Below are 13,959 nucleotides of genomic sequence, written 5' to 3'. Positions count from 1 at the left end.
TGTTCTTAACAAGCACACACACACACACACACACACCGCTGTTGATTTGGTGCATCCATTTAATGGAGTCCATGGATTATCTAAATGCCTACACACACACACACAAGCTGAAACACACACAGACATCACTTTTACTATTTTACAGGAGAGAAAAGTATCATACTGAAATAGAATTTGGTTCTTTAATTATTTACACCAATAGGAAGCCAAATTATTATCATGCAGCCAACTTGAGAAGGTCTTTTCTTCCTGTTCAGTCTTAGTGGAGCAGTCATCATTACACATGACAGAAAACAAAATGGATAGAAGCTGAATGACACCAAATGTCCATACTTACTGTAATACTTAACTCATAGATATTAAATGTAGGAAATCAGTTCATTCCATGCTTTCCAAGAGTCACTTAGCTGTCTCTGTTGAATTGCAAATAAGTTGTTTTTTTTTCATTTAACTCTATGTTCTTTATGCTGTAGATGATTAATATAAATTTTATACTTATACGATTGCTAGAATTCTAAATAAACAGAATTGATATTTTGTGAGTTCTTAACAAGACATTTGAGTCATTCAGGTATACAAACATTTATTTATTTTCATTTCTTATTAAAAAAAATTGATTACTAGCAGCAAGTATTTTTAACAGTGTAAAAACAAATGTGATAGCGTTTGTAGTTTTAATCTGTACATACAAACTTTTGCAGTACAAATTATATCATCCTGTGAACATGTTTTCTTTTTCATGTCTCTGACACACTAACATTCACTGTATCCCTTCATATATTCGACAAGTTTAAAAACGTGTGCAAAACATGTTATGCACATATATGGAGAACTTATATATAGAGAACTTAAAGATTTTAAAATGTCAATCACATAACATTAGAGTATAGCTGGTCCTGAAAAAAAGGTTTCTGGCATGCCTGACTGACACGTCTGGTAACTATTTCACAAGACTAGAAAAAAGGGGAGTGAAAAACAGGCAATCATTGCTGTTAATAACTGTTTCCGAAAATGTTTATGTGCTGCAACCAGGGGGAGTGGAGAGTTTTTTTAGGGACAAAATAAATAAGAAATGCACTCAGGTAATAAATTTGTTTAACACATGCACTGTGGCCCTCCATTTTGTCATTGTGATGATAAGAATAATTTGCTTTTTCTAAACAAGTTTTCCTACTAAGGGTGTGGAAAATAGGGTCAAAGTGAGACTTCTCATTGCGCCTTTTTGTTATCTGGATACATCAGAAAGGCAGACAGAGAGACATAAAGAGGATCAGTGACACAAAGTGACAATCGTGAAATGTTTTGTCAAAAAAGGGAGAGCTTGATAAAGTTGGATCGCCTCATATCAGTGGGAAAAAAAGGATAAAAGAGGAGAGCAAGTGTCTGATGAAATCATCATTGATGCAGAGCGACAGGCATAAAAATAGGTAGAGACATGGAGAAGAAGTGAGGGGAAAGAGAGAGAAAAGATAGAGAGGAAGCCCTGTCCGTATCCTAAGAAGATTAGACATACAGAGAGAGAGAGAGAGAAAGAGAGGGAGAGAAGATGCGATTTGAGAGAGAAAGACAAAGAACCTGAACCTTCTCAGTCACACGTGGATGAACCCTGAGTGGAAACTTGGACATTTTGAGGTAAAAAAAATCTCACAAGTGATAGCTTTAAAACCACAATCAAATTAAACGCTGAAGCTCAATAACAGCATGCCTTCCTTCCTTTCCCCCTCCTCAAAGTGTCAGACTCAGTTAGCTCTCTCCCAACATGATTAAGAAGTGACATGACCAGCCATCAGCTAGTGCTCTGGAATCAGCTGGGTGTGAGTCAGCCGCCTGCTGCTTCATTTCCCTCGGGATGGAAAGGTTCGGGGTCAGTATGACAAAGAAACTGAACTTAAATCAGCGTTGAGTCACTTCACGTCAGTGCAGATGCTGCTGATACTGTTAACTTTGATGGGTTGAAGGTGAGGAGTCCATAGGGTTGTGTGCAGGAGGGGTGTTTTTCATGTAATGAAGGGAATGTGGAGGAAGTTGTCTGTTTTCTCCCGAGCTGCTCTGCAAAGACTTTTATTTGTGTGGAGATCACTGGGAAATTGCAAAACAGACGCTTGGCTCCGGCATAACTTCTGTCCTTTGTCTCCTGTCTTCTGTTTGTGCATAGCAAAGTCCCAAACAAGTCTTCTTCAACGTTGTTTGTATATCTGCCTTCATTTCTTTTTTTTTTCTCATACTGTCTGTCTCACTCTTTCTTTCTGTGAGAGTTCATACCTTGCCTCTTGTATGCCTCTTGATTTGCTAGCACAGAACCTCAGGGCAGGTTCTTTAGTTGTGCTATGGGAGTGCTGCGCTCACGTATACAGTAAACACACGCTCACATTTATACACACGAAGGCCTGATTGATTTTTCATTGCCTACTGAGGTATAATGTGTCCCAAAGTGTTTGCGTTTGTTTTTGCTGTGAGGGCAAAATTGTCCATCGTTCGCTGTGTCACACCTGGGAATGAATGAAAAGCTTAGAAAAGGAGAGACAGAAAGAAAAGCAGGAAAAAGTGAAATGAAATGAGAGAGAAGACTTACAGAGAGGAAAAGAGAGAACACTGTAACCCAAAGGGGTGAGACACCATTTGACGGACGGGGGTAGTGGTTAGATGAGGAAACTAAGAGCGGAAGGCAGAAGGGAGATGATTAAAATATTTCTTCCCTCGCATTGTACTGATTTTATTTCTCCCCATTTCACTGCGTTACCCCCAGAGAGCAGTGCTAAAGCGATAGCAGAGACAGCAGACAGGAGCTAGTGGGAAGGAAACTCATACAGATTAATGAAGTGTATATGTGTTTGTGTGTGTGTGTGTGTGTGTGTGTGTGTGTGTGTGCAAGGGAGAGAGACACATTTAAAAAATGAATAACAAAGATGTTTTCAACCACACAATGTGTTGCACAAAGCATCGTCAGATAAGATTTTCCAAAAAGATTCCTTAAGAAGACACTTGAGCTGCACAAAGTCACTTTAAATCACTTCATTTTTTTTTCAATTTCAGGTTTTATCTTTGTCCTTAGGAATTCTGTTGAATTAGAAATGATGTGGGTCTCTGTGCAAGGCAGGTTCAGTCAGGGGTTACCCATTGAGATGTTACCCAACTGAAAGTTAATGCTCTCTCTGCAGGTCCTTAAGCACTTAATCTGATTTATGTTTCAGAGGGAAAATAGGAAATTCACCATATAAGTGACACAATATATTTTCTTTCAGTGAAAATATCCCAAATATGTTGAATAGTAACTTTTCCCAAGTAAAGAGACATCAGAGCTAAGCATCTTTGAGATTGTGCATGTTTTAAAGTTTTATTTGATACTTTTTAATAATAGATTTTTGAGTATTTTTGTGAGTGTTTTTTCTTCTTGTATTTTATATGCAGATCTGTTTATGCAGATCGGTTAGAGCAGTGTAATTTTGCGAACAGACCACCTCTTATCCATAATTTATGTGCAAAGTGACATCTATTTTTGTGGTAGAGGTAGACTTAAATCACACTTGGTTTTGCCTTTCTTACTTGGGTATACATATTTCATACATACAATTTTGCACATTTTTGCTGGGTTAGATAATGGATACCAAATATTTGTAGTAATCATCCATGTAAAGATTATTTGCATTTGTAGGAAGCTGTGTTGCATGAAACACAGAGACTTGTTAGTGCAAAGTTCATTTGAATACAAGACTTAAAGCTTAAATCTGTAAAATGAACAAATAATATTTATATATACTGTTTATATATAATAAAAGCAAGACAAAAAGTGGAGACCTAAGAGGATGAAGAACTACAAGAACGTATTGTTTAAACTGACAGCTTAAGATATAAAAGAAGGGATAAACTGTCAACGTTTTAAACTGCATGACAGTGATTATAACACACACACACACACACAGTTGCACGCACAAACCCTCCTACCATATGCATAATATAAATTTAGCATGCGAATTAGCCTTTTCAGTTTTGCTCATGTTTGTATCGCATCAAAATGACACAATAACAATCTTGTATTAACATGTAAAGAAGGCCTGTGTTGTACTGCATGTGCAATATGTGCATCACTAGATATGGCACAGGTGTAAACTAGGCTGGTGGAGCACAATGCATTGTGAAGAGGTGGCTCTGTAAGGTGAGAAGAGAGGAAAAGATAGAGAGGGAGAGTGAAAGTGAGTCATGACTTGCAAGCTGCCAGGCTGTAAATCAAACACATAGTTAATTATACCTGTTAAACAACAGCTTAAGGAAAATCTTTCATTATGTTGGCAGCATTTTGAATTTGTTAACAACAGTTGTTTTTTATGATTATTATTCTGAGTATATACTGCTGGATCTCTCATCATTTTGAATAAATAACACAAAAGGTGTCCTGTATCTTGGCAGACTTGGGCAATGCATGCTTTTACTCTGAGTCTGATTTTGTGAGTCATACAATTATGTGGTAAAAAATAGGTTGACTAAAAAAATACTTCTCATCTTCATTTACATTGATGAATTGCTCACAGGCAGAGTGGCGGCTGCGTGACCTCTCAGCTCTCATGATGAGTTGCGAACATGCTGTGAATGAGTCAGTTAAGCATATACTGCGACTTGTGATGAGAATCTGTATATTACTTGTTCATACTTTGGTGAATAAAAGAAGAGGTGCCAAGTCAAATATTCACAATATGTTGAAAATGGTAATGATAGTATGACAAGAGTTAAATCAAACGCACCCTCTGCGCTGAAGCTAACAGCAAAACACGAAGTAAATAGCAAGTCAAGAGTTAGTTAGCTTAAAGGTATCTTTACATTTCATTTTCAGTGTTGTTTTAACCGTCCACTTTGTTTCTTTACTGTAACGCTAGCTTGTTAGAAAGTAGCAAGCTAATGAACGTTAGCTTGATCTTCATAGCTTCTAACCTACGTTCCTGTGACATTTTGACATTAAGTTGTTAATCAATAATTGCCGTAATGCTAATTATCACAATTCAAGTAACGTGCTTTTTCGTGCACTGTCAGATATTTAAAACAGAAAACGTACTGTATTTCCAGAGAATGAATGAAGGGTTGAGGAGAGAAGACGGAGAAACGCAGGATGACATTTTTTAATGCAGATTTACCATTAGTCTAACTGCTTAAAGTTTAAACTTAATCCACATCAATCAGTTTTAATATTCTGTTATATTCCAAATACTGATGTATAATAAAAACCATTATCTTGTATTAACACTTGATTTTTGATATAGGGACAGATAGACCCACCTATCCATCCTTCATGGCCTGCAATAGAGCAGCTGTGGTAAGCTAGGGATTACCCACCCTTTATTTTACCTCTACAGCGATGTTTGAAATGTGTTTGGCTGTGCATTTCTCCTCAGCTGCAATGCTCCTTAACCCCAGTCCTGTTAATACGTGGTTCGAGAGGATTAGCATCATGGTGATCCTGCTCAACTGTGTGACACTGGGCATGTACCAGCCCTGTGAGAACATCGACTGCACCTCGGACCGCTGCCAGATACTGCAGGTAGGATGATGTGTGTGTGTGTGTGTAAGATCAACATGTCACCACTCAGATGAAGAGATAGAAGAGATAGAGAAAAAATGGTCAATTACTTGACATAAACTCAGTGTAACTCACCACTCTTCTTGTCACTGTTCTTCAAGCTGTGATGCAGACACACACTGTAGATAGACGATTTCCCTCTTGGAAAGTTTTCATTTTCTCCTGCTCTCTGTACAGGGAATTGGGACTTAGTTTGTTTTAATATAGTCTTGTGGAACCACATGTGATTTTGTCTCTGCCTGATGAGAATACACTTGTGGAGACAAATACCATCAGTTAAAATTGTGGTTGTGGATGGCTACAAAATGCCACAGTTGACAAAGCTTTCCCCAAAGGCTTTAATTCTAATTCTGCTGCAATTTATTGTTTAAATCACTGTCTTTGTCTTGATGAGGCTTTTGATCTGCATAGGAATTAGAAAACTGGTGTTAACAATTGCATTGTTCCTATACTACAGCTGTCTGCAGACACTTACCTCTGCACTGTATATACAACTTGCCCCAGGACGCAAGTTTTAGTGTGATTATTCTCTAAATTATCAAGGTTTTCACAAAGGTTTCACACAGGATTTCTCAGAATGGCTTGATATGAAGCAAAAATGCCAAAATGAGCTGATAGCAGATTAAGTTCTATTCTCATAATTTGTATTCTTATGTTCAAGCACAGATAATTTAATCTGTTTTTTTGCCAAATTGCTGACATTCTCCCTTTGTCTCTATCTGTAAGCCGTGTTGGGTTGACGTGGGTTACTGACTGGGTGATTTGCCAACTGTCAGCGGACTCATTGTGTACCTCCGGGATTATAATTGCTTTTCATTGAAGTAAATTTGGCAGGCTCAATTTCAGCCTCTCACATACCTATTAATGTCCGTTGACATTGAAAATTGATACAGTATGTGAGGTTTCTGGTGTGAGTTTGTCCTACTTGCTGTTGTTATGTTGACCGATTGAATTGCCATATCTCTCTTGGTGGATTATGATATCATTAAAGCCCCCCAGAAAAAATGTAATGTTTATTCAACTCATCGAATGTCCTCTACATTATGCAGAGATGTTTAAAAAAAAGCATTCACTGCTGTTTTAAAACTATGTAAAACATCTTCCTGCTTCACCGTCTCTCTTCCTCTTCCTCCCTCCTCTCCCAGTACCATCTTTACTCCTCCCTATGTTCCCATTCCCCCATCCTACACGCTAGCTCTCTCTCTTCCTCCATCCTTTGTCTCTCTAACAAGCATATTGTCTACCCAGGGAGTGTGAGGGGTCCTGTTCTGGTGGTTGCTAATGGTAACAAGAGGGATTTTGCTGACAAGGCGCAGATAGTTAGAGTGGCCCTCACATGCTTCCCTGTCCCTCCGTGAAATGCAGTATCCCCACCTCACTTCCTGGAAGAGACGCAGTGTCAGCCTCAAACATTTACAATACTACAGGATCTGGTCATATATGTCTATGCAGGGCTTAAATTGGGATTTATTATTAGGCACAGCCCTGAAGTTCTTGGTGAGGAAACATGGGGGTGGTACACCTTGGTCAATGCCTAAAAATGCAATCAGTCTTGAAGGAGTACACTTCACTTTCTTCCCAAGACTTAGATGTGAAGATTGATACCACTCTGAGTCTGAGATTTTTTTTTCAACTGTGCTGTATGTTTTTCACGCTCGTGATACCAGACAATTGGAGATTTTGGCCCACTAAAGTCTGGGGATTTCTAAATGCATGGTAGATGCTTGAACGGCAGTGAGAATGGCCGCTAACAAACCTACCCCCCTTACATTTAGTCAGGGACACGCCTTACTGGAAATGATGCTCTCCTCCCATTCTCTGCCGTAGTGAACTGCACGTTATTATGAAGGGCTGCTCTAAAGGCTTTGGTTTGGTTCTGCAATACAGGTTTTTTTTCAAACTCTCTAATTGTTTCCACCAAGTTTTAACAACAAGTCCTAAGCGATTGTCCTTAGTCTCTATGAGCGAAGCATTTACAGTCTAGTCTAGTCTAGTTTTTCACTGCTCTGAGGAGCACAAAGAAGTTTTAGAGACAGATATCTCAAAATTCAGCACACAGCACCAAAATTATATGCATGGCCACACATCACTAGGATAAGTGTAATTTGGGTGAACTGACCCTTTAACAGTAATTACAGTGAAATATCAAAACATGACATCTTATGAACAGCTAGTCTTACACAAGATAACCACAGCGTGGCCCTAAATTAATCTGAATAAATGGGATAAGGAATTAAGTAAAATATCATGAATGTGTTTGTTTAATAGATATTTTCAGTTCAAGCACCAGAAATTAAACTCACATTTGGAAGTGAAAGTAAAGGATGAAAATTGTACTCAAAGAGGTGGAGGACCTCTCCAGCTGGCTCTGGACCAGTTTAACCTAGAGTCAGTATTTGCATAGTCATCTCATGCAAAAAGAAAGTTGTTAGACTACGTAAAATGGATTAGGATGGGACAGGACTCATTACACTTTCGAATCAGTACCTGCTCAGCCTTTTTATAGGAGTTTCAAATGCTCACTCAGACACTTATCAGACTATATCAGGTATTCCTTTGTCTATCATATTTGTCTTTGAGTGGGAAATGAACATTTGTCCTCATTCTGCCTTTGGATTTATAGACTGATGAATCTTGTCTATCACTCATTCCAGCGAGTAAGATACAAATATATTATTTCTTAGAATGGTCCACCATCACAATCCTGATGACCTACTTACCATGTCCTCTCCTCCTGCCAAATAAGTGGCACAATAACAGCATATGAAGTAGCTTCCACACCAGCTCCTATTTCAAATCATGAAAGGGCCCATCACAAGACAGCCTCAACCTCTTTACAAATCATGTCGATGATGAAACCTGATAGGCTGACTGAAGAAGAAGCTGGCGGTACTGACAAATAACTGTGATGAATTCATTCCCCTTTCACTCAGAGCAGAGCGCGACAGGGATCCGACTGGTGCAGCCAATGTCGAATTACATGTGAAGCGTGCGGGCTGCATTATTTATCAAAACATCATTTAAACAGCATGTGAGACTGATCTTCTCATCTTTCCCATTGCACGCTGCCAGCTCTGTATGCTGGCTGTGTTTGAGCTGATGCTCGCGTTAGATTTTGTATGAATGAGCATGGATGGAGCACATATGTTGGCTTCAAATTATATATATAGTCACAAAGCCATGCTCTCACAAGTGCAAAAAAAGCACGACTTTATACATTTGCTGTCATGTGCGCACACGTGCATGCTCGTGTTCACGAACCCCCAAGTGCTCCAACTTACCTCCTTCACTGCTTTTAGAGATCTTGACCCCTATAAATAACAAATGGTACAGACATTGTTCACACTTGTAGAACACAGGAATAGATCACTTCTATCCCATCTCTTGACTCTTGCTACTTCTGACTCGGACAAAACAACATACGGCGCCGCTGCCGGTGGTGCGACATGAATACATTCACAAAATTTCACACACCATTTACCCCATTCATTGTGGTCTATAGCTACAAATGCCATCTTGCAATCGTTCATCAGTGCTGAGTGAACCAAATTCTCTCTTCTCCAATCGAATCATGTTACTCCCAGTTGTCCAAATGTTCCACATACCAGTGTTTTGCAGCCTGCTGTGGGTTATTGTTGACTCTCTAGTTTGTCATTTTAACTTCTGCCTGAAACTTGAAAAAGTTAATAACCTTAAAGTACAAGAAAATTGTTTCCCCATTGCAGCATGTGTATCGGCTTGCGTCATCCGTTGTGTTTTAAGTGCACAAACTCTATTCTCAGGTCATACTTACTGTACTTTAGCAACAGCTTTTACAGCAACATTCACTCAGAAAGTTCTTGTGATCTTTGAAAATATGTTGGTACTGTATGTTTTTAGCATTTCAAGACCTGCTTTATATTCATCTATGAACTGCTGTCAAATGTAGTTATATTTGCTAGTCTGAGTCGCTTTAACTTAACGTTTATCTGAAGCTAATATGAAGCCTCAGCCATCCAAATTAGTCAAATGGAGTAGATATATTTCAATGCTACAGTCTTCTTAGTGCCAAAGTCCTTCTTTGTGTTACTATACTTCCACTGCAGCTCAACATGGAAACACTGTCAGAGGAAACACTGTCAGAGGAAGCACTGTCAGAGGAAATTTGATGCTAAAAAGACTGTAAATGTGGCAGATATGACTAACTCAGACTGCTGAAGGCTCAAATAGATACAGATAAACTTTCTAGGTCTGTCCCTGACTCAGGATTTTCACAGTCGACTCAGAGTCAGCAATTCAGACCGACACATCGACTCTGAAGGAGGGGGGTGCATGTGTATTCTCATATTCTCATCTATATTTCTCTATATTTATCTCGTTACATATATTGTGTTCTCATAGGACTACATACTAAAAACATTATTACTTTTTGTTCCTCTCTTCAACAGAGCCTCCTATGAGAAATATTCATGTCTCTGCCCAGTTACAGTTACAGTACAATCAAGCACACCTTCTAAACTGATATAACAGCATGAGTCTCATGTTTTACCTGCAAGACTCGCATTTTTATACTGTTGTTCATAGTTTGTGATGTGAAAACGTCAGAGAAATAAAAAGCTTACGTCCTGGTATTAGTTCAGTTATAAAATCCAAACACACAGCGGAGCATCTCTCTTGCCGACTGCTGACAGCGCTGTCAGCCAGAGAGTCGATCACCGGTAGGGAGCCGGTAGACACGCTCCCGTGTGTCTGTTTAAACAGGAGTTTAGCCGACTTTACTGCATTTAACACCAAAGCTGAGAGCTCAGAACAGGAAACACCGTCACTGTGCGTGGCGCTGTCCTCCTCTTCCATCATCCCTCTGTGTTTCCATCAAAGTTGTGTATTTAGGTCATTTAGAGACAAGACTGTAAACGTTTGCAGCCTGTCATGTTGTCATGCTGCATTATTTTGTGTATAATGATGTGGCTTAAAAAAAAAAAAAAAAAAAAACAGCGATTCAACTGCGTCTACTCAGCGACTTTTAGGGAGCAGACCTAAAACTTTCAAATGCATTTTTGTACAAAATGACTGCGTGGACACAATGTGGATTTTGACCTCTATCAGTTACATTGACAGAACATTTGATCTTTTTTGTTTTAAGATAGACTTGAAAAACTGTTAACCTATCCTTTAATGATTATATTTGAGTACATTGGTATGTTTGTCTTATAATTTGCTGTTGGCCTGAGACCATAACCAACTTAAGAAGTTAGAAAAACAATTTAGATTGGTTACATTTTTGGTCAAAGTCTTAATTTAATATTTGGTCAGCCAAGCCAGCGGAAGAAACATATTATCCCATTTGTAATAGTGTAGACTGTGTGTCCTTGTCAACATCAAAAAGCCAAATTATGACCAATGACTTAGTTAGTAAGCAACCATGGCTTCATTACTTTGTGAATTTCCAGACCTTGGAAATGTCTGTGTCAAGAGGCAACAGCTTGACTTACATGCAGTAGGAATATGTAAGAAGGCAGCAAACACAGTCATACAGCCTAGGGCAAAGCACTGGGAAAGAAAGATTTTTGTTCTGAAAATGCAATAGGAGGTTTAGATAGCGATCTTACTATAACAATGCAAGCAGGACACCGCAGATATATGAGCTCATCTCTCTCTCTTTCCATTTGCCTCTTACTGTCTCTTCATCTTTTATTTTCTCTGAGGTTTGACCTGGATCTCCTTCCCTTCTTTTTCCAGTTCACTTCTTACTTCTCTTGTGATATATGTATTGCAACGTGGGTCGCATCAAGCACCGTATGTTTTGTGTGGTATTACATTAGCACATACACATACACATCATGCACACATGCAAGTACACATTTAGTCCTTTTCAAATCACAATGTTAACTGCAGACTTGGCTTAAGTATTAGCCACCGGTGCTTTCATAGTCTGGAGCACACACACACACACACACACACACACACACACACACACACACACACACACACACACACACACATAAATGCATTAGGGGCACATCAGTCTTCAATATCACATATCATTCTGTTAGTCTGCTATTAGATCATAATCTGTGGTGTTTAAAAAGCCAGTCGGGTGGAAAATAACTAATTTGACAGGTCCTGTGAGCTTTGGGATAAGTCTGCTGTGGAGTGTGAACTTGCTACACTTAAAAAGTGTTAGAATTGCCCTTGAAAGGTGGAAAGTAGAAGTCATGGATTATTTTGAGGTGTTTGAATAGATACAGGGTCACAACCCAAAAATCGCTAGAGGCTTGAGAAGTGCACTAATACGCTTCAGGGTACATGTGTCATTTTGTCTCTCAATCTTTCATTTTGTAAGGTGCTATCAAGCAAAATCTACTGTCAACAAGAAAAGAGCAATTTGACAATTTGAGGAAAAGAAGAGACAATGTGTCCTCACTGGAGATGAGTGCTTCACGTTTACTTAGTGACCGAATAGGGGGGAAAAAAATGAAGAGGGAGCTTTGACAACAGCTTGAGTCTAATAATTTCGTGAACACACGAGACAAAACAGATGCCTGGCACATGTGTTTCAAGCCAAATGTATCAAATGCGTTTCCTTCTTTTCCTCACTTTCCTCCGTCTTTATCTCCCTCTCTCCTCTCGTAGGCCTTCGATGCATTCATCTACATCTTCTTTGCATTGGAGATGGTGGTAAAGATGGTGGCTCTTGGAATCTTTGGCCGTCGCTGTTACCTGGGAGACACCTGGAACAGGCTGGACTTCTTCATCGTCATGGCTGGGTAAGCAACTTTATCATTATGTCAGCATTCATTGTACTTCTGATAAACTTAGTGTGTTATGTTGTTTAATTAATATGTTTATACAGCTGCTTTAGGACCAGTATTAAACATCTTAACTATATTCTATCATCATAACATATCTCTATCATAAACATCAAAGGTAACACATGTTATTACACAGTCGTACATGACTGTATTAGTTCCCTTGTACTTAAAATATGAGATCTAGTGTCTATAGTGAGGGTTTAACATGTATGGAACTTCAGTATGATGACTAACTATGCCTTCATACTCTAATTGGTTGTTTTATGTGAAATCTAGTGCGTTTCTGATGCATTTTATATGTGGTGAGAATGCAACTCAGACCAGCGTGATAATGGATGAGTCACATTTGCACGCAATAGAAAGCTAAAGAAGACACATCAACCCATCACGTTGTGCTCCAGGACTTGTTTCACTCCTCTGATTGTAGCAGTCTCCTTCTATTACTCCAGTCAAGTCTCGACTACTGCGTACAGTATACGGTATTTGTTCATGAGTTGTTTTTTTTTAAATCAGAGAAAAGATTAATTAAGACGTCAAGCGCTACGTGCAGCATGCTTTTCAGTCGGTGCAGACATTTTTACATTTTCTTTTTGCGAGTCTGCGTTGCGCTGATAATGTGGGATGACAGGTCACCAAAACTGTCTAATGAATAAGCAACCTGTCAGTCTATGTGACTTCTTGTTTACAACTCCTGCTTTGTTTGTACAGTATGTCAGTGTGAACACTAAACAGACTAGAACTAAAAAGCAACTAAATCACATCTCTAGTTCATCCAGCACAAGTCTTGGTCTTTTCATATTTATCAAATAATAATCATACATATTCATTGTCAAATAGAGCCATGGAGACATTTTACCAGTAGATTCACTGTACATGCAATCTCATTATAACAGCAGACGAGGCATGTGAGGGGTGTCCTATGAGAATTAAACCATAAAGCAAGAGTCTCTGGCATACTGTCACAGAAACTACAATATAAGAACAGACTAGGCGCTGCAGTATAGGGTATTCACCAGGGTAAAGATGAAAACGTGCTGCAATTGTTAGGATCCCTCCACATTAATAAACACAGAATATTTCACAACACTTGAATCTAGGGAGTGTTTTAGTATTTTGGACGTGCACATATGTTTAGATTGGAAGTAAAATGTATTTCGAAGGCAGACAGGAAGAAAAAAAAGAAATGAAGGAACATGAGACGTGAACTGAGAATTACGAGTTTCCAAGAGACATCCACTGCTGAAATATTCATAACACCTGCCTACGAGAAAATACATATCCGTGATCATGTATTGTGTATGTTGTTGCATAAGTTGGTTGCACAGTGTCCATCACACATGCTGCTACCATGGGAAAAACATACACATATGCTACATGGGTGCATGTGGATAAAACAAAAGCACACCTGCTCAGACACCTGCTATGAACGAAGTGAAATGAGAGGCGCAGACACAGGTGATGAAGCAAATGTGTGTGTGTGTGTGTGGTGTGTGTGCATGTTTGTCTGTGTGTGTATGAGAGAGAGAGAGAGAGAGAGAAAGAGGGAGATGGATAGGGAGAGTGCCTGTATTACAATAAAAGACAAAGAAAGGTAGAGCAACA

At 39.0% G+C, this 13,959-nt stretch overlaps 1 protein-coding gene across 6 annotated transcripts in view; it reads left to right on the top strand.

Moving 5' to 3' along the window:
- cacna1ia (calcium voltage-gated channel subunit alpha1 Ia) overlaps nucleotides 1–13,959 on the top strand; it is a 111,694-nt gene that overhangs the window by 34,609 nt on the left and 63,126 nt on the right. For 4 of the 6 annotated variants that reach the window (XM_067615633.1, XM_067615634.1, XM_067615630.1 and 1 more), the window contains exons 1-2: nucleotides 4,728–5,527; nucleotides 12,179–12,312. In XM_067615633.1, the coding sequence (XP_067471734.1) occupies nucleotides 5,345–5,527; nucleotides 12,179–12,312 (317 nt within the window). In that variant the 5' untranslated portion in view covers nucleotides 4,728–5,344. Of the gene's footprint in view, nucleotides 1–4,727; nucleotides 5,528–12,178; nucleotides 12,313–13,959 lie in introns of those variants that run through there. The other 2 variants (XM_067615631.1, XM_067615632.1) reach the window with 1 other exon arrangement.

Source organism: Thunnus thynnus, chromosome 17 (genome assembly GCF_963924715.1).
Source record: "Thunnus thynnus chromosome 17, fThuThy2.1, whole genome shotgun sequence".
Classification (NCBI taxonomy): Eukaryota; Metazoa; Chordata; class Actinopteri; order Scombriformes; family Scombridae; genus Thunnus; species Thunnus thynnus.
The sequence above is the reverse complement of the archived record's forward strand: the minus strand, read 5'-3'. Positions and strand labels throughout refer to the sequence as shown.